Source organism: Colias philodice, chromosome 5, assembly GCF_061535455.1.
Source record: "Colias philodice isolate Cphi_HAF_F1 chromosome 5, ilColPhil1 Martin Lab GWU primary, whole genome shotgun sequence".
NCBI lineage: Eukaryota > Metazoa > Arthropoda > Insecta > Lepidoptera > Pieridae > Colias > Colias philodice.
The window spans coordinates 3,248,963-3,276,697 of record NC_143090.1 but is presented as its reverse complement, the minus strand read 5'-3'; the positions used below and the strand labels follow the sequence as shown (position 1 = coordinate 3,276,697).

Here is a 27,735-nt window from a genome sequence, read left to right as displayed (position 1 = left end):
GTCAAATCGATCGAGTCGACTCTCTGTATTCAGCAGTCAGCCTTTCATTTTAATTTGTATAATGATTGACGTCTAATAAACTGGCATATTTGTCAGGCTATTAGAATGAAAAGGTGGGTAATTTAATGTTGCCTATTTTGTGTTTTGGTTAGGTTTTAAAGTCTGTCATCAAAACTCTACTGTGAATTAATCGTGGTAGAGTTAGCCTATCTGTATTTTTTTGATTAATTGCATTGTCGATATTTATTTTTATGTATAAACTATATACCTACTTAAGTACGTTATTTCTATATTAACACAAGAATAAAATTAAAATACATACTATAAAATAATTTTACTTAGCATTAAAACTTCATGAATATTGATAGCACCGTTCGACACTATGGTAAAGAGACGATACATTGTTTAGGTTTTCAGCGCATTTTCAACAGTTTACACGAGTTACGAGTAGGTATCAAAGTTCGCGATCGGTCACCTTGCTGACGTCACGAGTCGCGGCTCACAGCTGACTCTGCTTCCGGAAGGCTCGATCCACGTCAAGGACACGCGTGATCGGACGGATGAAATCGAAATTCGCTTACTGTGTCGTTAGTCATAACAATGTTAAGAGAGCAAAGGTTATGATAATCTCGCGTGGTTTTCTTGGATTTTTTCAAATTTAACTGTAGTCTCGTGATATCTATTAAGATGTCTGTCAGATTCGGGATAACTAGAAATGGACTCAATAAATCACGAATGTGTGATTCATTTATTACGCCAAAATTTGTTTAGTAATTCACACGTAATCTACATAAAAGATGTAAAGATTGCAACATATTACTACACTTTCCAAATTCCAATACTTATAGAAAATTATTGGAAGCGATTTTCCCAAATGAGATCCTATAGGAGAGGTTGTTTTTCCAGCAATCTTCGTTATATTGAGTTATGCAAAACTAATACAGGTACAAAAAACAGGGTCGGCATAAAATGTTGTTTGTATTTTGCGTAAAAAACACTTCGACGTGAACACACGTGGTGTTAATTTCCACTTGATAATGAATTGGAAATTTACATAGTACAGTCTAACGTGTTTTCCTGTGTTAAAAAATATTTTGTTCCAATCTTTAAATAAAATGTGAACGGGAAAACTGAATAGCCGTTTCAATTATTACGTTACCAGAGATTTTTACTGAATCATGATATAGAACTATTTTTTATTCCATACTTAATTTTAAATATTCCATACTCTACCTGAAATCCCAAAACTATTACCTAGCATAATATTTTATACTAGGGATGTAACGATACCGATACCGATACCGATATATCGGCCGATATAATCGGCAAGCCGATATATCGGTATCGCCGATAATAAATCAACCGATACCGATATTTTTTTATTAAATTCTTTCTTTTCTTTTATGTTTTTGCATTGTATTCATTCATATTGTTTTATTTCTGTTTCTGTAATAGTGTTAAGGAAGAGCGGAACCTCCTGACACAAGCATTTTATTTGCTTACTAGGAGTGTTCCAATCACAAATTTGTTTATGTAAAGGAAAGAAATAAATAATTTTGAATTTTTTTAATTTTTAACGTGATAACGTTTTTAAAATCGTTTTAGTTGGGTGACATGTTCATAAACTTGTGTCACACCAAAACCTCACGAGCGCGATCGCAGGTATAACGAGAGAGAGACGGACCGATCTCCCGTTTCATCTCGAGCGCTGCCACTGCATTATGTTATCACGTAAACATCTCGATCGTAAACCTACTTTACAAACAACCAATTTTTTTGATATCAAAAAATTCAAAAACCCGCGCCCAATGAACGATGCGGGAGGCCGCCCGCGCGTGCGCAATTTGTTTTCTGAAAAAACTCTACCAATAGTAAACTTTTATTAGGTACTGATTGTATGTGTATTACTTAAAGTTTAACTGACTTTGTAAAATAATAATACTAAAATAAATGGTTTTGTTGTTTTTTGATTTGGCATTTTTATTTAAAAGAATACGATTAACAGTTGTCTCTGTTAAATGTTGGTAACTTTTTATGCATAATTCACTATTTATTTTTCTACCAAGCCATCGATATCGGTATCGGTATCGGTATCGCCGATACATTACTACAAATATCGGTATCGGTATCGTATCGGCAAAATCATGTATCGTTACATCCCTATTTTATACCAATGTTTTTTATGTATTACCTATATGAATTCATGTTTATTTTAATTTAAACTGAAATGATAAGAACACATTTATACAATTGCGCTCAAATTCTATGTAGCGTTACCAGTACCTACTATTATAAAATATTCTGTGGCGTTACTAACGAATATTGAATTGTTATTGAAATGGAAATTCAGTGGAGAGTATTGTTATCATTTACATCATAAACAGTGATAATGAAGCGATTTTGATGATGGAATAAAGAAATTGAAGTAAGCTTCAACGTGATTACATTGGAAATTTGTTCGCAGGGTATGGCGTTCACAATAGAGGAGCGTCAGGTGATGGGCATCCACGGTCTGCTGCCGCCCAGGGTCAAGAGCCAGGAGGAGCAGGTGCAGCTGTGCAAGCTGTCCATCGAGCGGTATGAAGACCCGCTCAACAAGTACATCTATCTTATGGGATTGCTGGTAAGTGGGATTGATAACATACCTGCCCTCCGAACCATGGCAGCTTATATCAGTATTATTTCCAGTAACGGTAACGTCCTGTTATTTTTCCTGTAGCAGGCATACATAATAATTTAAGTATGTGTCTTCTGGCGAAATAAATGGTTCTTTCTTTCATCTTATTTATGGTTATTAAGGTTAATACGTCCGTAAATTAGATTTTCTTTGTAGAAGTCTCGGTATAAGTCATATAAAAATGTTATTAAGTATTTGATTTCGTTTTTCAATTTAAATCAAGAGGCATGTAGTAGGAAGCTGAACTTTTAACGAATGGCAATTTCCACGGCATTAAATTTTGCTCAATCTCGTTTTTGCTTAATGAGTAATTTGAGTTTTTATACCTCATTAAATGGAAATGTTATATTACGAATTAATTTTGTTATTTCCTCTTTTAAGGGCTTGGTCTAGTAGTGCAAACAAATGCATCCTGTCATCCTATATGTAAATAATACAAATGTACTAAGGGAAAGTTGCTCCACTTAATTTTTAAAAATTAAATCATTCGTATAATTTAATATTCGTAATAAGTACCAAAAATGACAATTTGAAACAATTTTCGTGAAAATTACACCGGGTGATTTTTTTTTTATCAGTACACAAAATTTGCGAATACTTTCTATTGATATCTTCAACTTCATGTTTATATAACTGATCAACTTTTACAAAGAAATTTGGACGAAATATAAAAAAAATAAGCTTTCCATACAAAATGCATAACTCTATACATTTTTTTCGACCTAAGTTTCTTAGTGAAAGTTATTCAGTTTAACTAATAAAACGGATAAACAAATTTTGTATTTAATAAAAAAAATGTAATGTTTGTGTTAAAAAATTATAAAACAGAAAAATACGCAAATGAAAACAAAAGATATTTATTACTGACTAGCTTCCGCCCGCGACTCCGTCCGCGCGGATGTCAGTCTTCGCGTCTTCTACAGATTTATTATATTATGTATAATATTATATAGATTAATATTGATAAACCTAATAAATCTTTTGCTAGCATTCTGATGCTTTATCGGTTGCACTGGATTAATCTCTTTTTTTTCATTCGCTTGAATGATATAGGATGGGTCCTTGATGGGCATCGAATGCTGAAGTCTCGAATCAATCAATTCTGACAGTAGGCAATTTATGTAAAATCTTGATAATGGTCCATCATTTTATTTTGCCTAAACGTTACATACTTTTTTATATATTCTATTTATAACGAATGATTCACTCCAGTCCAAACAGCAAATAAGCAGACTTCTGCTTCTGCAACGTTTAGTTGTCCCTGAATTTGAAAAAATAGTCATGATTCTTATCTATGACAAAAGTGTTATTTTTTGCATTGTATTTCAAATATTAAATTTTTTTTAACCGCATTTTCCGCATTCATGTCTTTTGCCGGAACTAGACATTTAACTTCTACTAGTCCCATTTTCCCTTTTTGATATGGGAGTGTATAAAGTAAATTTTTTCGATATTTCTCGTTATACTTTTAAAAAGTTATTATTGTCATTTTGCTCATTAGGTAAAGTAATTTCGATATCAGTTTTAAGTTTTTTGATACCTGCAATAATAACGTCATAATCGCCTGCACATACTTATCGATTACACCCTGTATACAATCCACCATCCACATTCATAATGTTTTCCTGTCCTCCTCTCCTTTACGCTGTTCACCGATACATTTTAAATGAGTAAATCTGCTACCACTGAAGGATGTTTCAATGTGATCAGCAAATTTTCACCACTGTTGTCGATTATTTGTTTTTCATTTTTAATCAGCAATTGGGAATTATCAGTTTTGTTTTTTGCAGATTGGTGATGTACCCTAACAATACGTCGAAAAGGGAAAGCATCAACGAATTATCGTTTTCGTCCTCTTTTTTTATTCTTCGCGTCTCTGTTACTTCTGTTTGTTTAGTTCTCAACCCCACTGAATTTTCTATGTTATTGTGATCTTCCATTACATCTGAGTTTTGATGATGTGATGATAATCCATTCGTTTTAATATTGGTACTTAGAGTTGGTAGACTAAACTAGAAATGGTGGACTAAATTTGTCAGCGCGTCTGTAAGATCAGAATATAAAACCAACATCCTGTATTTAAGTTACAAAATTAATAATCAAACAACATGCCGCTACGTTGAAAATGACTAGAAGAAGAAATTAAAACACCTCGGATCAATTTTGGAGTAAACAAATCATTTTCCCCGTATGGGGATTTCCCCGGATGAACTTGGGAAGTTCAAGTTCTCAATACAAGTTTATATTATATTTCGTATTTCTCAAACGAAAAATAAACATTTTTGGAACTTCAAAAAAATTATATTATAAGAAAATTTATGAGCTTACTTTAGTTTTAAAGAAATATACATCCCTTTACTGACACCCCGTAAAATAAAGAAATTGTTGCCAATCACCTTTGCAATCTATTTGGTTTCATTAACTTTATGTTCGAAGATAATTTTTTTTCTAGTAGTTACACGCGTATTTTTTTCGTTTATTTTCCATATCGAAATCAAATGTTTAAAAATACGAATATTTGCACAAAACTAAGATAAAAATAATCAATTAACAAAAATATTAAATTTAATGAAGTAGAGCAACTTTCACTTCGGTATGAAGGAAAATCGAGCGTAGAGCACACGTCAGAACGCTCCGGCCCAAGGAGCGCGACTAAAGAAATTCGCTAGGATTTTTACTTATTATTTTAAATATTTTTTTAATATTTAAAGAATTATCAAAATTAAAAAAAAAAAATTTTTAAAGGATTAATACTCATTGGTCTTCAACCAACTCGAATAAATTAATGGAAAAAATAACTTTTAGCAGTATTTATCAATCGATTTTGTAAGGCAAAAAATGGGAAATTTAATGAATTTATAACGTCCTAATTAAGAAAATCATAAGTTTTTCGGCAATTGTGTTCAGCAGTTTTTAATAACGACTATATAAGGATAATAATGCGCTGATCAGATTGTGTAAATTGTAATCGGTTGCAACGTAGTGAGTGCACAAACTTAGCTCGAAATGTCTTTGGGGGAAAGAGACTTATCTTTAAGGCCTGATTAAGGTAACATAAAGTAACTTTATAAATGTGAAAAAATTCACGCGCATTGCGTATATAACACTAATTGATAAACAAGAAAAAAAAAATCAGTTTATCATTTCATTAGCCGGGAAAAAATTGTCAAATAACTTGTTGAAAACGCAATTTTGCTAGACTGCAGCCTTAAGAGCCAAATATTTGAATTAATTGAAAGATTGATTCGACTTCAAAATAAGAGTATAATAATTACATTAACGGAAGTCAATACTTAGAAGTGGGACGCATTATGCCTTGAACTATAGGTCATATTCGATTGGATGAAGAGGACTATTTTATACAGACGGTTGGCTTCAAATTGTAGAAACTTTGTAGACGTGCTTCTACCTCTACTCTATGCTTGAATCATTCATCTTGCAATTTACAAGAATAGCACAAAGAATGGTTGATTGAAAAAGAACACATTTTTCCTGATGGCTTTCCCTGGTATGGCGAATGGCCTGTTTTACAACTTCTGGATATATTTTGATATCCAGATCAGTAATTCAAATAATTAATAATGTATCAGAATATACTTACATACTTTCATCAGAGAGTGTTTACATAGAATTATTAATAGCACTAATCAAGCTAATCGTTCTCTCTTAGTGCTATAAGATCTACACTCTATATATGCTTTGTAGCATTCCCTAGAATCGCAACAATCTCTATATCATTTACATTTTGTAGGACCGCAATGAGCACCTATTCTACCGCTTCGTCGGCGAGAACGTAGCGGACATGATGCCGATAGTGTACACGCCGACCGTGGGGCTCGCCTGCCAGAAGTACGGGCTGGTGTACCGCCGGCCCAGGGGACTGTTCATCACCATCAATGATAAGGGACACGTGTATGAGATGCTGTCTAACTGGTGAGTTGAGGAAATCTTAAAGTGCAGTTGTTGACGTGACAACGTCTTATAATTCGATAGAGCCGGCTGCACGCACGAAAAAACATGACTCATGCGGCGTTACCTCGCTCTGAGGCGTTCCATGTAAGGCTTGAAGTTCGAGCGAGAGCGCGGAACGAGCGACAAAGAAGCACAATCGGACGTTGTCACGTTCAACTATCGTCAGTAAACCGACTTTACAGACAACCAATTTTTTTTGGTCAGGTTTTTTGGTTCTGAGGGAGACCTGGTGATCCGGGTATAACTTATTGATTAACTGTGTTCTTAGTTATGTTGTCTTTCCTCGTGTCAGTTTTGTCCCTATAAGGGGAATATTCATTGTTGTGTTTAATAAATTCACATTGTAAATATACCGATAAGCAGTGCCGTAAATTGGGATTTAGCTAAAATGGGTATCAAGGTCCTCATTATAAAAATATATCTACAGATAAAACGTAAAAATAGCCTATTGATTATATTCTAAAGGCTATTTTTAAATGATTATATCTAATACATGATAATTGATAACGAACGAATTTGTGTTCTCTATCGTCAGCATTACTTGCGATATTTTTGGAGTTTTCGCGATCACACAAAAAATATCCTCAAAGGTTTTCTTAGAAAATAATTTGGTAAATTGTTTGTAGGAGGATGTGTGATAAATTGATGTCACTGATTTATGAAGGAATTTGTTAGTGTATTCACGAGTTTATTTAATCCAATCAGCTTATATTGAGTCATGAAATTATGATATCTTGTAGGAAATAGTCTAAATACATAACAAGATTTATCCTTGAAATTGGACTATACTTATTAATTTGTCAGTCAATATTAACACTACCAAATTAGGATTTATATACGAACTACCTCTTCCAAATTCGCACACAAGGATAGCGTATAGATACGTTTTGCATGCACTTGCGTATGACAAAATTTATCAACTCGTTTAAAAGTCTATTTGGCTCGTTATATTTGTTTATGAGTCAGAACTATTGACGATCATGTTGAAGAGTATTTTAAGTAAAATTAACACTTTATGGTATACGCTAGAATTCGTCAATAAGGATTATATAATATAGTGATCACATCGATTTTTAACGGGGTTTCCTAATTATTTTCTGTATTCGTCATTGCTTTACGGCTTTCGTGCAAGGCACCATGATGTCAGCATAAATTTATCTATAAATTTTACCTACTTATAGCATAGGAAGTTGTAAGGTATCATTATTATGTAATATTTGTGAACGTGATTACTCATTAAGAAAGGACAGCAAGCATAATAATATTATGTATTCTTCATTTTTTTATCTTATTGTAAATGTAAAATATATTTAAATTATATGTAGGAGGTAATTAAGGTAAACAATAAACTTGAAGGTTATTTGTAAAATAGTCGTTATGGTATAGTAACAATGTTTTTTATTGTTTTGTTACAATTATAGTAACTACCTACCGGTAACGTTTACGTAATATTACATGATTCTTGAGAAACTAGGTAATTTGAAGATTTAGCTGGATTAAGTTGCTAATTAATATACCTACCTAATAAATAATAATACTTCAACTACGTGATACCTATATATTTCAAATAACAATATCATAATAATCTGTTAATCAATATTTAAATAAGGTAATTACATCGCATACAGTTTTTCGAATTGTTTTATGTATCTATTTGGTTTCTACTCAGTAAAAAAAACTTACTTGTTTAAAAAACGTGGAAAAGAGGTGGATAGTGGATAATATATTTTTTTTAATCAATTTTATACGATTATTACATGTTCTTTCTTTCTCTGTATCTTATAAAGTCTGCAATCCATTATAAAGGTGCAAGGCAAATGTTTATGGGCTGTAATTATTGGTCTTACCATAGTACCTGCAGCTTCTTTACCAAGTCTTTACAAAATAAAATCTCTTCTCAGATACAAAAAACTTTTTTGAAGTAAAACTTCTTTAGGCACCTTGAGAGTAAAATTTCAAGGTCGTATCATGGCAATACCGCCACTTCATAGAGTAAAGCGACGATTTTGGTATCTTTGAATCTTGCCAAAGAAGTTTCACTTCTGACACGTGTGTTCGCCACTTTTTTTAATAATACTGTTTCTCTAATCCAGGCCAGAAACAGACGTGCGCGCGATCGTAGTAACAGACGGGGAGCGAATCCTCGGTCTCGGGGACTTGGGCGCTTGCGGCATGGGCATCCCCGTGGGCAAGCTGGCGCTGTACACCGCGCTCGCGGGCATCAAGCCGCACCAGTGCTTGCCCATCACGCTCGGTGAGTTTTGTGGGGATTTTGTAGGAGAAAAGGTCAGCCCCCCTAGTCAAGTAGCTTTCTGTTAGCGTAGCGTTCAATAGAATAGACTACGAATGTATGAGATTGACGTAGGCTGTAGATAAACGTATCTACAGGTTACGTCAATCTCATACATTCGTAGTCTATTCTATTGAACGCTACGCTAACAGAAAGCCACTTGACTAGGGGGGCAGGGCAGACTGGGTTAGAAAGGTTTGGACTGGGTAGGGAAGCCTGGTTGGTTAGTCGAGGGTTTAGATAATGTTTTTTACTGGCTACTCACAGACATTAATGTATGTATGTGTGGCTACTAGAGTCAATAGCTACTGGTACTTGGCATTTTAGGAAAGAGACTTTTTTTATTTTCAACACAGGTTGAAAACCAAGTTAACTTACCATTTATAAGCCTTGTTTTCATTAGTCTACTTTCCCTTATAATGGTGGTGATTTATTCTATTACCTTCCTATGCGGTAATTTCAAACTTGACACTTCCAAACATAGGGTACAAACAGTAATCTTTTCTCACACTAATCTCCAACTCAACTCCAGACGTGGGCACAAACAACGAAGCGTTCCTCGAGGACCCACTATACATTGGACTCAAACAGCGACGTGTCCGCGGGCCCGCGTACGACGAGTTCATAGACGAGTTCATGTGCGCTGTCGTGCGCCGGTTCGGGCAGAACTGCCTCATACAGTTCGAAGACTTTGGGAACGCTAATGCGTTTAGGCTTTTGGAGAAGTACCGCGGGAAGTGAGTAGTATTGTTTGGTTTATCTGTGTATTTATGATAGTTTATTGGTTGTAGTATATTAAATTTTATTTCGGGAAAGATGTAGTTGAAATCGGTGTTTGTTTGTACCTATAGGACTTTGATTTAAAAAATGTTTAATAAATAGCAACTATTTCAGTGAAATGTAATTTTCGAGTTTATACTAGTATTTTTTTTCTATATGCTCTTAACGACTTAATACTATTCTATCTTTACTTATGAGATCTATTCTTTATTTATAAGATTCATTTAACAACGTTTGTACAATCTTATCTTAATTCATCGAACTTGTTATCAAGAGCATCCTACTATACTAAACAAGGTATTGTTGTACTAACTGTACCCTATAACACCCATTGTACCCTATAACACCCAATGCTCAATGTACCCTATTAGGTATTACATTGGTAAATGTACCCTGTCAGGTACTGCACGTTCAACGACGACATCCAAGGCACGGCTGCGGTTGCAGTTGCCGGGCTCTTGGCGAGTCTGCGTCTCACGCAGAAGAAACTGTCCGATAATGTCATTGTGTTCCAAGGAGCTGGAGAGGTGGGTACTTTTCGGGTTTTGGGTACATAATGTAATTTTTTTCTATTGGTGGTTGAATTTAGAAAAGAGTGAAGAAGATTATAAAGTTGTTGAAAAATTGTTGTTTAATAATTATCCCTTCTTATAAGCTCTATGGATGCTTTCTTTTGTGCAATGTGTTCGGACAATATTTTAAGCTCGCCTTGGTATCTAGTAGTGTGAGATTTTTTGTAAAATTACTTATTTTTAACTGGATTATGTGATTAAAAATATAATCATATTAATTTTGGATAAGCTAAATTACTTAAAAATTAAAATTACTTCAATAGGTAAATATTTGGCTGCTTTTTCACCTGATCGTAAGTGACAACGCGTCCTAAGTTGGAGCATGTTTACCTATTTAAAACGTTTATTAGCTTAGTGAAATGTAAAAATCATCCCATCTCCAGGCATCCCTCGGCATAGCGGAACTGTGTGTAATGGCGATGAAGGCCGAGGGTACTCCCGAAGCCGCAGCCCGAGACCGCGTGTGGCTCGTGGACTCCAAGGGGCTGATCGTGAAGGACAGGCCCGAGGGTGGGCTCAATGAACACAAGGCCAAGTTCGCGAAGAACCACCCTCCTGTACGCACGCTGGCTGAGGTCGTGGATGTCGCGAAGCCTTCCGTGCTTATTGGTGAGTTTTATGAATGAAAATGTTTTATTTTGAAATGAAAACTTCTTTAGCGGCGTTGGGTATAAAATCTTAAACTCGCGTCAGGACACGTGGCCTGATCGAAAAAGCGTTACTAAAGTGATACTAATAAATTATTAATTATTTATAAATTATACTAATAAATTATTAAATTCCCCAGGCGCGGCCGCAGTTGGCGGCGCGTTCACACCCGCCATCTTGCGTGCGATGGGCGCCAACAACGAGCGGCCCGTCGTGTTCGCGCTCTCCAACCCCACTAGCAAGGCCGAGTGCACTGCGGAGGCTGCGTATTCTAATACTGATGTGAGTGTCACATATACATGCACAGATTTTTTCTTTATGTTAATAGCAGGCAAACGAGCAGACGGGTCACCTGATGTTAAGTGAACATCGTCGCCCACTTGCACCCACAATACCAAGGGTACGGCGAGGTAGGTGTACGCTCTTTTCTTGAAGGTCCCCAAATCGTAACTGCCCGTGGAAACACTGCCCGTGGGAACAGATTCCAAATTTCCATAGCACGAGGCAAAAAACTTATTTTAAAGCGAACTGTTGTTGATCGCCAGCTGTCCAGATGGTATGGATGGAATTTGAGCTTGTGACGTGCTGTACGGTGGTGGAATTGATATGAACAATTTAGACTCATACACATTAGATATATTCGTACTCACACATACTAGATATGTTACAATATGTGTACAAACTAGTGACACGCAACGAACGCACACACGCGTTTTGTTACGCACTTACACGCACTCACTCAAGTGACAAGTATGCACGTAATCGTATGTGTACACGAATACTTCACTTATTTTCTCTTTGAAAACACCATTCCTAAATAAATAGATATTTAAATAATTTAATAAATCAGTTTAAAAAATCTTAATTATATTTATTACTAGCTGCGCTTTGCGGTTTCATCCGCGTGGCTCCGCTCCTGTTGGTCTTGGCGTAGGTAATAATATATATCCTATAGATAAATGGGCTATCTAAATTTTTCAAACCAGACCAGTTGTTCCTGAAATTAGCGCGTTCAAACAAACAAACTCTTCAGCTTTATAATATTAGTATAGATTTACTGCAACAAATGTTGATAAAATATATTATATTTAAGCATTTTTAAAATAAATATTCAATCCTGCATGCTCTGTACTAAATATATCTTATATAACTAATCTACAATCTACATTACCTATAGGACCGCGCGATCTTCGCGTCCGGTTCCCCGTTCCCCGCGTACCGCGCCAAGGACGGACGCGAGCTGCGCCCCGGGCAAGGGAACAACTCGTACATCTTCCCCGGGCTGGCCCTGGGCATACTGTGCGCGGGTATCGTGGACATTACGGACGACTTTATGTTGTTGGCTGCTGAGGTGAGTGGTATTTAAAGAAAAAAAAAGACGTGCGGCACTCGGGGACTGCCGCGGTAAAGCTATTGCAGTCAAAAATAATTTTCATAACATAAAACAATCGATTAAATTGCCACTAATAAAAATGCTCCTAAACAACGAAATTTGTTGAACAAAAGCTATTAAAAGTAAATAATGTTTCATTTTTATTACCAGGCTCTCGCTGAAATTGTATCTGATGACGATCTGAGCCACGGCAGTCTGTACCCACCACTGGAAGATATCCAAGACTGCTCTGTCAAGATCGCCAAGAAGATTGTTGACCACGCGTACAAGACAGGTAAAATTTCGCAAAAATATACGAAAATTTGCTCTATTCTACACTAGCTGTTCCCCGCAGTATCACCCGCATAGTTCCGCTACTATTGGTCTTAGCGTGATGATATATAGCCTATAGCCTTCCTCAATGAATAGGCTATCTAACACCGAAAAATTTTTTCAAATCGGACCAGTAGTTCCTAAGATTAGCGCGTTCAAACAAACAAACAAACTTTTTAGCTTTATAATATTATAGTACCTATACATCATGTACTCAAGCAAAACCATATTACAATAAATTTATATTAATTTCGACATCGGATTTTAAAATAAATTTTTTATTTTTTTCACAGGCAAAGCTTCAGTCCTGCCGCAGCCCATAGACACGGAGGCGTTCATTCGCGCGCAAATGTACGACGTGCGATATTCTCCCGCCATTCCGCCCGTCTACAGCTGGCCGGATAACGGGCCCGTAGTGCATCAGATGTAGACTGTGCTCTATACTCTATGACGCTAAAGTTACCAATCAAAATATTGTAATCCACAAAAAATAATATTTAACAATTTTTATTCCAATATTGTCATGATTGAGGTTAGGTGTCTGTCACTCGAATATGAATTTTGGAAACAAATACAAGTGTTAGTTATTTTCACAAATTGTTACTCTATAATGTGTTACGAAATCTATTTATTGCATTGTTTTGCGCTTCAGTAGCGGTACTTAAAATATTATGTACGAAAGGATGTAAATTATTTAAAAATTGATGTATGTACTGTGATAATGGGAAAGATAGAGGGGCTAATTATTTCATTTTCTTTGGAAATTAAGATCTTTCATAATGATAACATACATTCCAAATAAGTTACCACTAAAATAAAGTCATTTTTGTGTGTAATATGTTTAATTCTTGATGTTTCTTAACTTGTCTTTTCTTTTCATTATAGCTTTTCCGAATATCATTTACCATTTGTATTATAAACAATCTTTGTTACTGGGAACCTAATAATATTGTTTACTATTTATTACATAATGTTAGAAATATATTTTAATTTTATGAATGACTGCAATGTATTTGTAAATTTATAATAAATAAAATTTATTGTCTATGAAATCAGTATTTTTTAATTCCTTTTTTAACTAATCCCTACACAATATAAAAAGTAAACACTCCGGCCTCAGTAATTGTATGATTATTTTTTTTTTACTAATACGATTTCAAAGCGCTTTTCATCATAATTTGAATTTATTTCTAAAGATTTATTCATGCAAAGTATTGCTAACATAGATAAATATAACGACATAGAGATACGATTTTGAGCGCTTATAAGAATACCGGCTATTGTTACTAATGCAATAACAGAACATGTTAAAGTTACGGTTAGGAAAAAGATGTTATAGTATCTTCACTAATATTTTATGTTAAGATTCTCTAATATAAAATATTACAGTATCTTAAGTATCAGCGTTCTGACCATCATTTTTCTTTTTGTCATTGCGTACTAAGACCCCTGTAGAACCGCCATCCTGTTACAAATGACCCGAAATTTTGTGTCAGTATCTCCCGGCCTATATGGCTTATCGCTTGGTATTTTAAGATATTGAAGGTAAAATATATATTATCTTCGTCTGTGTTATGGCTCATAGGATTTGTATGGCGAGCGATAATCGGAAATATGCTCTAAGATAATATATATTTTACATTATCTTCACCGTGTGTGATGCGCTTTACTCGCCATAATCATTTTGCTCTTTCAGTAACTATTTTTATCTTTTATAAATTAAAATTTTACTTTATTTTATAGGTTCGTTAATCCTAATTCAAATTTATTAATTCTCTTGCCTATTAATTAATCTGGATGAAACCTGACTATCTAGTGCGAGTACTTTTGCGTTTATTGCAGATTTAAATTATAGCCGTTATTTAGTTTTTATAATTACATAATATCACCTAATGGCTAATCGCCGTCATAAAAATTATAATTGAAACCTGTATGGTTATTGAGAATTAGCGCATCACCTCTCGCAGGCAGCTTCACTACATCAATTCCAACAACATTAGTTCTACAAGAACAAGAGAGTGGGTGCAAGAAGTGATGTGCATTCATTAACCCTATAGAATGTAGTGTGCAAATCTTCAATTGATACGGACAATTTTGCTCGTCTTGATGCTAAAATTAAAAGTTTGTCGTATAAGCAAACCATTTTCGCGTCCATGTCGTGGCCGTATCGTATAGAATATAGATTGTATCTATAGTCGTATAGATTTCATGAAGCTTGATCAGCAGATCAATGATAAGAAATTGTTTCTCGATATGGGCAACTAAACGCGCTGCTTCATGAATTGGCCAAGATTATATTTTGATGATATCGTAAAGTAGTTACATTAATAACCGTTTTAAATGTGTGAAGAGAAATGTAGGGTGACTATTGTGCATTGTATGGGTTTTTTTATATTACTTTTTGTAACTTTCTACCAAAGTGATAATTTCTAGAGATGGGCCGAATATTCGTTTTATTTACAGTATTTGGTACATTCGGCAGCTCTACCTAATATTCATATTCGGCTGAATCACCTAATGTTTTTACTGTTAAGACCTTGGTTATTATCATGATTTGAGTGTAGTGTAATGAGGTATTTTAGCGTGTAGCTTTCTGATTTTGTCGTCACTGAAGCTTTATTTCAATTAAAATAGGTTGGTAAAAAGACAATAACTTAATAAAATAATAAAGGTATCTAGCTATACGACTATTCGGCCGAATGTTCGTATTCGGTGAAACCCATGTTCGGCCCATCTCTAATAATATTTTCTAAAAATAGATATGTCACACTGACGATTTAATGATCTGGTCAAATTATTTTGCCCACATCATAAAATGCGACCACTTCATGAAGTGAGCTAATAAATAAGGTCACGAATCCATATAATTTGTGCAGATGTAAAATGTATGTTTTCTATGTATTACATAGTGTGAGCGTTGAGTATGTTTATATTATATTATGCAGGGTAGAAAATCAAACGACAGTTTAACTCAGACCAACAGTCTTTATTTCGAATACTTATTTATAAATACAAATTGAGAAGTACCGATTCACAACAAAATATTACCTAAAATTAACGTTCGACAAAATATATCACTTATCACTTCATTAATGTACAAGTTTATGATACATCGACAGCGCTTGGCGCGGCGTCGAGGGCGGGCCCGTCACGTCGCGTCAGGGCGCGTGGTGAGCGCGGCGCGTCACGTGACGTCATGTCACGTGCGGCGTCACGTGGCGGGCGCCGGGGAGCGGGAGCGACGTTGCCGCACCGCGCCTCACCTGCTCAGCGAGTGCGAGCGCTCACGCGAACCGGAGCTCTCGCCGTTGCAGCGCCCGCGGTCATTGCCTGTATATGACATAACTTATTAGTTTCACATCTACAATAATAAAGTATCTCGCAAAGCACACCTTTAGAACTCAAAGAAATAATACAAAGTCGATTCAATAGTTTTTGATATGTTTCTTAACTTTACAAAATAATTTTATATACCATTACTAATTTATAAATTAGTTTTATTATTTATTACAATAACATAGAAATTTAAAAAAAATGACAAAGCTAGAATTTGTTTTGCAAGTAACATTAAAACAAACAACATTTAAGATTCTAACTTGACCATTGAACCTACATTTAACAAATAAATGCATAAGGACAAATCTTTAACAAATATTGAACATGGTTACGACGAGGTACATGCGAAAAGAAATAATCAAAAAAATATTATATAACGAAAACAAAATCTAAGACTCAAGCTCACATTTTAAGAGAAATAAAAATGTTATTCAACAGAAAGTAATAATAATAAAGCTCAAATTATAAACACACTGACAACACAAGAAACAGTTTCATGTCATACTATGCTTTCAGTATGAAAAACGAAACTTAATAAGCGTCTAACAATGATAATGATTCCTGACCTAAGATACGATGCCCTTGTAAACGGGTGTCCTATAACAAACAATTTAATATAAAAACTGCGAACGGGAATTCGCTAATCACTGTCGAAAATTTCAATTATTTTTATTACAAGCTTTTTCTTTTGATAACTTAGCTCTAGTACCATGCAAAAGCAATGGTTAATTGCCATGTTTAATTTATAAAGACGCTAGACAGACACACATTTTTAGATCAATTGTGATCTTACTAGACACAATATAATTAAAACTGTACTAAGTAGTTGATATATAAATAGAATATGTACATATATTTCATATTAAAAAATTAACTTTTAGGAATGCATTTTAAATCTATATTGTCGTTGTATGCAGCGGCCGGCGTGTGTAAAATTTTGATGAAATAAGTAAATAATGCACATCGCGTCGCAATTATGTCGACCAATCAAGCTTCAGCCCAAGTCGAGATTCGTGATCCCCACCAAGGTAGGACGCCCTTGCGCATGTTGCCTTGGGCAGCCCTACCACGTGTCCGCGTTAAGATTTAGTAGTCTTCTGGCTAACATTGAGTCACCACACAAAAAAGAAACAGGTCGACCAGTTGGCGGTATCGCTGCGCTCTGCAGCACGTCTACGGCTCGGTAATAATATCTACAGTATTGGGACTTGGCGTTTTACTTGAAATATGTACCTACAGTCAGGGTAGTGCTGACCGCTTGCGGTTCTCTAACTACATCTCGATGACGTCATGGTAGAGTCTATTCGCGCGGCTGTTGGGTACCGAGCGCATACTGAGATCCGAGGCTGATAGGTATAACTTTGCGCTCCGCACGTTTGTATGAAGACGGATTACTGTAGATATTATAACGGTGTCTTCTACAATATATCTTTCTGCATAGAATATATACTTTAACGCGACACTTAAGCCTGTGTGTTCGCTCGTAAAACCACTTACGGCTATGTATGCGTGTTTGGCTCTGCTTGGGGCTGGAGCGTGTACACGCCGTGTACTTTGACGCCTAGTGATTAAGAAAAGTATCAACCCTACTACGTTGCGACCCTCCCGTACACAGTGTCACGGGTCAGCGCCCAGGGAGACAGTTACCTAGCCGCTGGTGCGCGGGCAGTTTCGCAAAGAAGGGGTGCTTGAGCGCGTCCCGCAGAGTGATGCGCTGGGCCGGCTCGTAGTCCAGCATGCGCGCGATCAGGTCGAACAGCTGCCGGTGCTCCTCGCTGTTGCTCTGCAGGTACCTCTGCGGAAACGGAACAAATAATATTGTAAAATTCATACTAAATTAAAATAAACAAGTGAAATAGCATGTCGGATCATGAACCCATAAGATCATTTCCTACCAAAAAAGGTATTTTAGAAAGACAGCAGAAATTGGACACAGAGGTAAATTTTTGAGTCTAAATTAGCACAAAGGCTACTTTGACCGGCAGTACAGCGCGAGTGACGTCGCAGATAAAAAAAAGATTCATATAAATATTAAGTTGGAAAGAAACTGATTATTGGGAAAGAATTTTACACGCATATAGAAAATAAAGACGGGTTGCACTCCGGGAGTGCCGGCAGAAGTGAAAACTTGATTATTAACGTTCAGCATGTTTGATATTTTGGAATCCGTCTTACGCATGGAATATAAGGGCTAAAAAAAAGAAAAAAACATTCGTCTTACGCTTTTTCGATCAGGATTCAGGCCACGTGTCCTGACACGAGTTTCAAGATTTTATACCCAACGCCGCTAAAGAAGTTTTCACTTAAAAAAAAAAGACGGGTTGCACTCCGGGAGTGCCGGCAGAAGTGAAAACTTGATTATTAACGTTGAGCATGTTTGATATTTTGGAATAGTATCCGTCTTACGCTTTTCCGATCAGGTCACATGTCCTGACGCGAGTTTAAGATTTTATACCCATTACAGAAAAAGTGCTCAACACCGCTAAAGAAGTTTTCACTTCAAAAATTTAAAATTAAGAAAAAAACTTACCAAAAGTGGTTTACAATTATCTCTAACATATCTGCCCGCCGACGATTTTTCGTCCCAATCTAACTTGCCGTGGTAGAAATATTTTGTTCTTGTTTTCCTCGCCATTCTGTAAACAACGTCACACAATTCAAATATAACTTCTACACAATCAAAATATAACTTCTATAAGACTAATTAACATATTATTTTGATTGTATTGATGGTTTTATCTCAAAATAAAAAGATAAACAAAATCTAAGCAAGCTTTTGTTTATCATTCCCGTCATAACGCAGCAACATTAACGTAAATAACTATACTTATTCTATCTAGAGATAGCCAGGAGGCTAGAGAAGGACATTGACTATTAATACCATAGTGAAACATCTCATTCCCTTGAGCCTCTTACCTCAGGAACCAAAGCGTGGGTAACATTTTCACTACATAGTATAAAACAAAGTCGCTTTCTCTGTCCCTATGTCCCTTTGTATGCTTAAATCTTTAAAACTAAGCAACGGACTTTGATGCGGTTTCTTTTAATAGATGGAGTGATTCAAGAGGAAGGTTTTAGTATATAATTTATTAGGTTTTAGACAAAGCGGGCGAATCCGCGGGCGGTAAGCTAGTTATATATAAAACTTATAATACCCACCTGTAGGGTATGGGTCCGAGGATCCTCTCCATCATGGCGAGGTGTTCCCGGTTGTCGTGCGTCTGGAACAGCGTGATGCCGAGGTGCAGCTCGAACATTATGCACCCGATCGACCACACGTCGCACGGCTGCGACCACCCTAGTTCTGCAATAAGCAAATATTATTGTTTAATTGTGTGTTTTACATCATGGATGCAATCAATATTAGTTATATCTTAAATATTTTCGAAATTTAGTTGATATGGTTAGATTCATTTATTCTAAGTGTATGAGCATAAAAATATGCTTCTCAACATTATAATATATTTAGAAGCACAGACATGCAATTGAGTTATAGTAAAATAAAAATAGTGTTTAACACATATTACAATTATTTGTAACTTTAAACAACACCATCTAACTAAAGATTTCACAACAACCAAAATCAATACCAATAAGTACAATATCACCATACACTCTCTATAGAAAAAAAAAAACAAAGGAAAAGCTCACCTAATATAACTTCAGGCGCCCTGTAATGTCTCGTGGACACTATAGTGCTGTGGTGTTCGTGGTCGAACGTCGCGCTGCCGAAGTCTATGAGCCGCACGTCGCTGCGTTTCACGCGCCGCAAGTCGTGCTTCTGGAAATAAATACATTATTCATATTAAATTATCTAAAAAATAACAATAATAGTCATTTATAACTAAACTAGAGGTCCGCCCCGGCTTCGCCCGTGGTACATATTTCGCAATAAAAGGTAGCCTATGTCCTTTCTCGGGTATCAAAATATCTCCATACCAAATTTCATGCAAATTGGTTCAGTAGTTTATGCGTGATTGAGTAACAGACAGACAGACAGAGTTACTTTCGCATTTATAATATTAGTATGGATTAAAGTAATTAACTAAAATACTGAATTGACTTTATCATATACTTCAATTTTATTATTGAAGTGAAACGTCTTTAGGTGTGTTGAGAATAAAATTTCATGGCAATACCGTCATGTCATTATGGTATCTTTAAATGTGAGGTGACGATTTTGGTATGTATTTGAATCTTGCCAAAGAAGTTTCACTTCTGACACGTGTGCTCGGCACACACGCTCTCTTTTACTTTTGAGTAAAACTTTCGATAAAGTAATTTTCTTTCGCGGAACTAGATTTTTCTAAAATATTTTAGTAAAATACTGTTCTAAGCAGGGATATTGTATGTTCTATAATTTTAATTTGAACCGTTTAAAATGTGTGTTATATAACAAGTTAACAATATTCTGTACGTACCTTCTTAGAACTACTATATACAGAGACGAGCTCATAATCACTGTCGACAAACAGTATGTTCTCCGGCTTGAGATCGGTGTGCGTCAGTTTGTTGTCGTGCAGAAACAGCACGCTGTATATCAGCTGGTAGGCGATGTGCCGCACCTGCTCGAGCGGGTACGGCTGGTAGTTGTTGTCTTTCTGTTACAAACGAATATTATACGTTATTTTATTTATTACACACTATGATAATACATGCCAGTTTGATATAACTGTTCAACATATAATAGGCACGTTATTTTATACATAATATACTACAATCTATCATAATGTATCCCAATTTGATATATCTGTTCAACATTTTATAACAGAGACATGTTATTTTATACACATAATGAATAAGCGATCGATAAAGGTACATTTATAACATATTTATACACAAAAAAAAAAGAGTCTTATAATTCTTACAACAAAGCTTTCTGCCTGCGGCTTAGTTAAGCAAAACATAGTTTCAGGGAAAAACAACTATCCTAAGTACTTTCTCGGGTCTCAAACTATGTTTGTCCTAAATTTTCATCCAAATTGTTATTTAATGTAATTAGTAAATACTCGTGTATTCAACCCGATATAGCGCTGAATCATTATAACAGCTTGTTTGTGGCCTATAGGGACATGACAAGCCTATTATAAGGTTAATGCCAAGTACAGGGACAAATGTCTATGATGTTAATTAACTAGTTTTAAAAATAGGCTAATTATTTGAAATTTATAGTCTTTTAAATAGTGTTTGGCGAAATTAAACGTCCACTGTTGATTAAGAAATAGGCTGGAGAGAAAATATGAGATAATACATAAATATAATGTATAATCAAATGTAAAAACTAAAAAAAATGTCATATTTTTACATTTGAAGAATACGGAAGTCGAATAGATTCTTTTGTGAAGTTTGGTTTGCAGAAAAAAACCATGTCCCAAATTTAAAGTTTAAAATTAATACACTGTTATTTCCGTCCCATTTCGTAAACAAATATAGCATTCTGTCTATTTATACATCGCACACCTAGCGAGCGATACACATTCGTGCCCGCTTTTTGTGCGATTCGTTCGTCAACATTCTAGTCTAAACACGAGCGAAAAATATCAAACGAACCGGCGCGGCGCATTGACGCAAATGAACGAACCGACTCACCAGGAAGTCGAACACGCTCTGGCCGAGCATCTCGAACGCGATGCACATGTGCCCGTGGTACTCGAACCAGTCCAACATTTTCACGCACAAACTGCAACAGATAAAATACAATAATCAATCACGGCGCGTCCATAAACACCGAATCGAGGCTATTATAGAGATTTATACGAAATTCTAAGAGCATAATGGCGAGCGGCAGACGGTATTTTTGTGTTTTCGTTGACATCGACTTCTTCGTTGGCCGGCCGCCAGCGCGGGCCATAACGTCGCATATAAACGTGCAAGGTCAAATATTGCTACATTCGCGCGCGATATACTGTAATGTCAGCGAATTAACAAATCAGGTACAATACACGCAATACCAAAGCCCGCCTGCACGAGTATTGTATAATTTTTAAGTATCGAAAGCGTACTCACTTCTTACAGTCTGGATCTATATCAGCTAACTTTTCTAATACATTAATCTCTAGTTTTGCAGCCTCTCTGTACTTCTCAACATTCTTTATTATCTTCAGAGCCATTCTGTGCTCCCTGAAAAAGAAAAACGAATCGTTTTTAACATCGTTTATACATTTTAAATATACAATTGTAATGCTAAAACACACCTGTGCGTCTACTACATTCACATAATCCAAAAATATACTTGCACAAGAGCGTTACGACATATCTAAAAACTTTAAATAAATGTTGCACAGAAAATTACTGGCCAGTTTTTGATGATTTGTATAATTCCAAAGCGTTATTTTCAGCAAGCCAGATATCATTTCATAGGTTTGCATTCATTCAATACAATTCAATTACAACATTGAATAAATATTATTGTATCTTATTGAATATTAATTTTAACTCTTACAAATATAAACAAAACGGAATATCAAAGTGAAGACAATCAAGTTGCCGGGGCAAGGGTCGATAAAATTAAATCCATTCTATATCGAGTTTGCAAAACAAACTGAATGCGGTATAAATAAATTTGCTATGCTGCCAAATGTAGGGATCACTCTAAATCAATTGCAAAGCTGACGAAAGAGTTCAGTCTCTTTCCTTTACATAATGAAGATACGTGGCTACAATGTGCTGTTGTTTTGCTCTGATGTTGAATGTATAACAAAACAACTGGTTACATTATTGCTAGTAAAGTGCACTGTTAGATGTATTGTGTAAACGAGCAGGTAATCCATACTAATATTATAAATGCGAAAGTAACTCTGTCTGTCTGTCTGTTACTCAATCACGCCTAAACTACTGAACCAATTTGCATGAAATTTGGTATGGAGATATTTTGATACCCGAGAAAGGACATAGGCTACCTTTTATTGCGAAATATGTACCACGGGCGAAGCCGGGGCGGAGCACTAGTCACAAATAAAAGTATATAAAAAGATATCATAACTGCACAGCTTAAGATATTTTATTAAAGCCTTTCATTAAATTTCATCACACAAATTATTTTATACTTCTTAATAAATAGAAATTTAGTAAATTATTTTTAGAAAGTAATATAATAAGCAAAATAACTTACATTTCCAAGTCTTTCACCTCAACCACCTTGCCGAACGTGCCCTCGCCAAGTGTGTCGATGATTTTGTCTGAAATTAATCATCGAAACGATTACTACATTATTTTTCAAACAAAGTCATGATAGAGATTTGTCATTGGTTTACCAAAAAGTTTCAACACAAAAAATAGACAATAAATATAATAGAAAAATACAAATAGAATACTTAATTATCATAATAACATTTAAAATTCATAAATAAAAATCATACCAAAACCAATGCTTCCAGCTCCAACATGACTTTTAAATAAAAATTACTTTGATTACTGAAAAACTTTTAAATAAAAATATAAGAAATAAAGCGTGAAAATGTATTTTTAAAATCTTCAGACACGAATATCTGATCTATGGGAGTTTAACTGTGGGATATATAAAAATAGTTCAATGATTTCATGTTTTACAAATGTGACACTTTCTGTTATGTATAAATGGATAGTTGTTCTAATCGTAAAAAGTGTAAAGGAAAGATCAAATGGTTGTGTTATATGTGATGTGTATCTGTAGTGTACGGTGTGTGTGTTTGTCAGTGTGTATGTGCGTGTGTGTGTAATGTTACAATACATATAGCCGGTTATAGTTATGCTGTGGACACGAACATCTCGCTCCCATGACATAGCCGGGCCAGTAGACGAGGTGTCCATCCTTGTCGTCCTTGACGGAGGAGCGTGCCCGGGAGCTCTGCAGGCGCCGCCGCCGCCGCCGCACCGCGAGCGAGCCGCACGCCGCGCCACGCCACGCACCAGCCACATGCCACGATGAAGCGCCACGCGTTCGCCACGACCCGAGTAGTGTTGTACCCAACAATCAGACAATGGAACGGTTGCCCGTCAGACAAGCGACATTTGGTATTGAGTGTCGTACATGCTGTTAGAGGGCGGACGGGTGGGCGCTGATGCGGTCACGCGCTTAGCGGACGCCCGAGCCGAGCGCACCGCTCGGGCGTCCCCCAGCTGCGCTGCTCGCGAGGATCGGGACGGGAGGGATGGGACGGGACGGTGCCGCACTTCACTCACACATCCATCCATCACACGACATCGTCACACATCATGGAATACCAGTGTCCACCCGATCGTTAACTATTATAGATTACGTTATAATTTTATCATCACTAAAATCACTTTACTAACTTTGTCATTCGATGCTTCGACTGGACTCATTTTACGTTTCGAGTGTGAAAACACTTTCATACAGGATAAAAACATGTTAGACTGAATAAAATTCACGAAAAAGTTAAAAACATGCACTATCATTGCATTATTAATTCACTCGTAAGTCGTCACTGAGTAATTGCAAACTGACATATACGTTACAGAGTACCCTCTCGCGATTTATTTTTTGTACACCTCAAATATTGACAGTTTTTAACTTGAATTGCATACATTTAAAGCGAACCATTCATATTGGATGAGTAGTAGTTTGATTTCAATTAAAGTATAATTCAAGTTTAAAAAAAATATTTTAAAATGTTCAATTTTACTTATTAGGAATAGGTATGTAATAAACTTTTTTTAAATTATTTATGCAGTAAAAATTTTAAGCTTGACAAAAGTCCAGTATTAAAAAAACACGGACCAGGTATAAATGTTAGCAGCACACATATGCGAAGGCGATTAGCTTGTGCTTACAGGCGGCGTGGCCGCGTGCCTCGTCAGGTGGCGGGGTCGCTGCGGCCTCTGACGGCTTCTCAACTCCGGCGGTAGTGCGACAACATCGCCTACGCTTATTGGTTCGGTTTTCTTTATCACCGTCGGCGCTTTTGATATTCCGTTGGGTTCCTTTTCGGTGATCCGACCGTAAACTTCATCTAAGTGAGCGTATTTCATTATGAGGCTCTGTATCTCTTTACGGCGTGTTTCGCGGTCGTTCAGTATCTGATCACCGACAGGCGTTTTGTCGTCATCGTCGTCGTCTTCATCGCTCGATGGGAAATATATTTGCTTTTGCCTTCCTATTTCTTTACTGGGCGAAGATGCAGGAGTTTTTGTAACATTTGTTTTCGAATCTGCATTCATGTGTTGAGGTGGTGAAACCAAATCCCTAGCACCACTTTGCAAACTAATATCCACAGGCCTTAAGGAAAGTTTATTAGTTTTTCGTTCCGTTTCACTTTTTTCAGCGCGTAGAGATCTTCTTTGATGTTTCCTGTACACGCTATTCCTATCTTTGCCAAAATTGGTACGATCTTTATTACTCAAGTCGAAGCCATTTTTCATTTCAGTTTTCTCACTCTGTTTATGAGAAGATAAACGTCGATCAGTCGTGTTTCTAAACGGCGTTTTGTCCCTAGTCTTTTCGCGGGAATACATGTTTCTTTTAAATGAATTTTCACCAAAAACAGCAGTTGTCAAACTCCTCATTAATCCCCTGCTAGAAAAGGCTGGCTCAGGTTCTAATGTTTTTTCTCGGTCTTCTATTTCCTTACGCGCTTTCTCTTTTTTCATTATTGCAATTTTGTCTAATACCGATGAGTATTTATCCTCTAAACGACTTCTAGTACTCCCCAACATAATTGTACTCTCTATATTATTGTTTGTTTCTTTCAACGGATATCGTTTGACTAGTGGCGATGACTTGTCTTTAATATGAGCTCTACGAAATGAGTCACTGCGGCCCAGAGCACTAAAACCAGACGCACTGTGAATGGGAGATGTTTTGACATGAGTTTTGGTCGAACCTAGGTAATTAAATGTGCGATCGTCACTCAATTTCTTTGTGGTCGATGACAAACCAGATGAGTAGGATTTATACGGAGAAATGTGTCTATTGTTTTCGTAGCGTCTTACATTTGTCAATGCGGGGTTTTTGTTTGTAAGCAAATTGTCATCATATCGAGTGCGTGCAGTACTTGTAAGCTTGGAATCAATAATCGGGTCGTTCTTTTCGGAAGGTCCACGCCGTGTGAGCCGATTCATAATACTCGAATATCCGTCGGAGAGCAATTGAGTCACACTGGTGGTAGAAGCCCGGGTGTATCGCTGCCGGCGTGGACTCGTCGCTCCACTTCCGCTCGTACTTATGCCGGCCATTGTAATTTAGTAATAAATCTTCAATTGTAATGAAACACTATTCACACAGGAATAAACACTGAATTCTTTCCAATCATTGTTACATGATAAACATATTCTATAAAATGGCACTGAGCGTGATGTATCACAGATTTTATAAGACAGAATCAAAATGGGACATAGCACTAGCCTCACTGTGGACCGGGAGTGGGCCTAAAGCGCGGTAGGTTTTGAGTAAGATCACTAGCGCAGCTGAGTACGGCCGTCGGTGCCAAGTAATGGTTGCGAACTAAAAATATCGGTAACCCGTGGGAGCGCCCTCCTGCGCACTCCGAGGTGCCGCGGCACGCGCATTTTCGTCGCATTACGCCCGTTATAAACATATTAATAATGTTTGATAAAACAATACTGTAATTTTTAATTAGAAAGTTGCTAGCCAAACCGTCAATTATACGTTTACTAAACTATTTATCTTAATTCGTTAACTTTGTTATTTATATCTTTAATCAATTTTTAGTAAAAAAACAAATTCAAAACATACGTTAGCTTTTAACAAAAATTTACAATTTATTAGCGATATATAATTTGATTTTTTTTGCATAGACAATATGGGCCAGTTTGACCCTTGTTGACACGAATGTGACGGGCATTTCTCCGCATGGTGGGTCCGTGAGCCAAGTCTGTTTTGCCAATGAGCGACCGCTAATTGGGTTAGTGGAGCGCGTGTGAGCAATGAACAATACCGATATGCTTCGTATGCGCAAGCGGCATCTTTTCCAAGACATAACATTGCATCCCCGAGCCGATGTTATAGGTTAAGCGATTGAGTGAAACCTATTGATAGTAGCATCTCGCTTATCGCTATAATAGATCGGACAAACAGAAACAATGAGGAACGGATGCGGGTATAAAAAAGCATCATGCGACGCGATGCGTGTCTGATGATACGTAACACGAATACTCTGCGTGCCATCTCACGCTTATCGTATTATAAACAAATATATGCAATTATTTATTTTAAACTTACTAAAAATATAATATTAATATTTACGGAATTACTAATACAAAATCTAATGTCAATAGCTGTTTTAAATGCTCGCCGTGTTTTATTGTATTTCAATACTTAGTTAAAGATATACATATATTTTAACGTTTTAAATTGGAATGTTGTGCATTAATTTATACAAAGATAATTCATACGGTTTATATTATTAATTTATACGCTTGAGATCTCGGTAAAATCGTTCGGCCACCGTCGGAGGAACTGAAATATCACATTCTTCACGTAACAAAGTTGCATGCAGCAACTTTCACTTCTAAAGCAAACATTTTTCAGCTACATGTAACATTTTCTGTAAATACCGTCCTATAACGGCCTCGAAGTAATTGCTGATCAATATCAAGACAATACTTAAGCGAACACTTGATGAATTATTCTCGAACTGAAATAGAATTCACGTAATTTGCAAATAGGTATATGATAGCATTGCACTGTTATTCTTACGAGTCAATTCATACCTCTGATATATAGTTGTCTTCATCCTCGTAAATAACAATAGAAACGCACGTGTAAAATAGATCCACTAAACCTTGGAAAATTTTC

The 27,735-nt window shown here is 36.2% G+C and overlaps 2 protein-coding genes across 10 annotated transcripts in view; one reads left to right on the top strand and one right to left on the bottom strand.

Annotated features, from left to right (window-relative positions):
- LOC149488342 (NADP-dependent malic enzyme-like) overlaps positions 1-13,668 on the top strand; it is a 30,039-nt gene extending 16,371 nt beyond the window's left edge. Inside the window, exons 3-12 of one of the 2 annotated variants that reach the window (XM_089695491.1) lie at positions 2,465-2,623; positions 6,429-6,610; positions 8,743-8,903; positions 9,472-9,676; positions 10,120-10,246; positions 10,675-10,900; positions 11,079-11,221; positions 12,117-12,290; positions 12,483-12,606; positions 12,938-13,668. In XM_089695491.1, the coding sequence (XP_089551617.1) occupies positions 2,465-2,623; positions 6,429-6,610; positions 8,743-8,903; positions 9,472-9,676; positions 10,120-10,246; positions 10,675-10,900; positions 11,079-11,221; positions 12,117-12,290; positions 12,483-12,606; positions 12,938-13,074 (1,638 nt within the window). In that variant the 3' untranslated portion in view covers positions 13,075-13,668. The remainder of the gene's footprint in view (positions 1-2,464; positions 2,624-6,428; positions 6,611-8,742; positions 8,904-9,471; positions 9,677-10,119; positions 10,247-10,674; positions 10,901-11,078; positions 11,222-12,116; positions 12,291-12,482; positions 12,607-12,937) is intronic. The other variant, XM_089695493.1, reaches the window with a different exon arrangement.
- Positions 13,669-15,609: 1,941 nt separating this feature from the next.
- Positions 15,610-27,735, bottom strand: part of Doa (CDC like kinase darkener of apricot) — a 49,640-nt gene continuing 37,514 nt past the window's right edge. For 6 of the 8 annotated variants that reach the window (XM_089695488.1, XM_089695487.1, XM_089695485.1 and 3 more), the window contains 10 exons: positions 23,724-23,805; positions 23,092-23,158; positions 21,987-22,100; positions 21,570-21,660; positions 20,402-20,581; positions 19,632-19,761; positions 19,140-19,284; positions 18,511-18,616; positions 17,628-17,775; positions 15,610-15,974 (listed from right to left, as the gene is read on the bottom strand). In XM_089695488.1, coding sequence (XP_089551614.1) covers positions 15,904-15,974; positions 17,628-17,775; positions 18,511-18,616; positions 19,140-19,284; positions 19,632-19,761; positions 20,402-20,581; positions 21,570-21,660; positions 21,987-22,100; positions 23,092-23,158; positions 23,724-23,805 — 1,134 coding nt within the window. In that variant the 3' untranslated portion in view covers positions 15,610-15,903. Of the gene's footprint in view, positions 15,975-16,177; positions 16,578-17,627; positions 17,776-18,510; positions 18,617-19,139; positions 19,285-19,631; positions 19,762-20,401; positions 20,582-21,569; positions 21,661-21,986; positions 22,101-23,091; positions 23,159-23,723; positions 23,806-24,752; positions 26,603-27,735 lie in introns of those variants that run through there. The other 2 variants (XM_089695484.1, XM_089695490.1) reach the window with 2 other exon arrangements.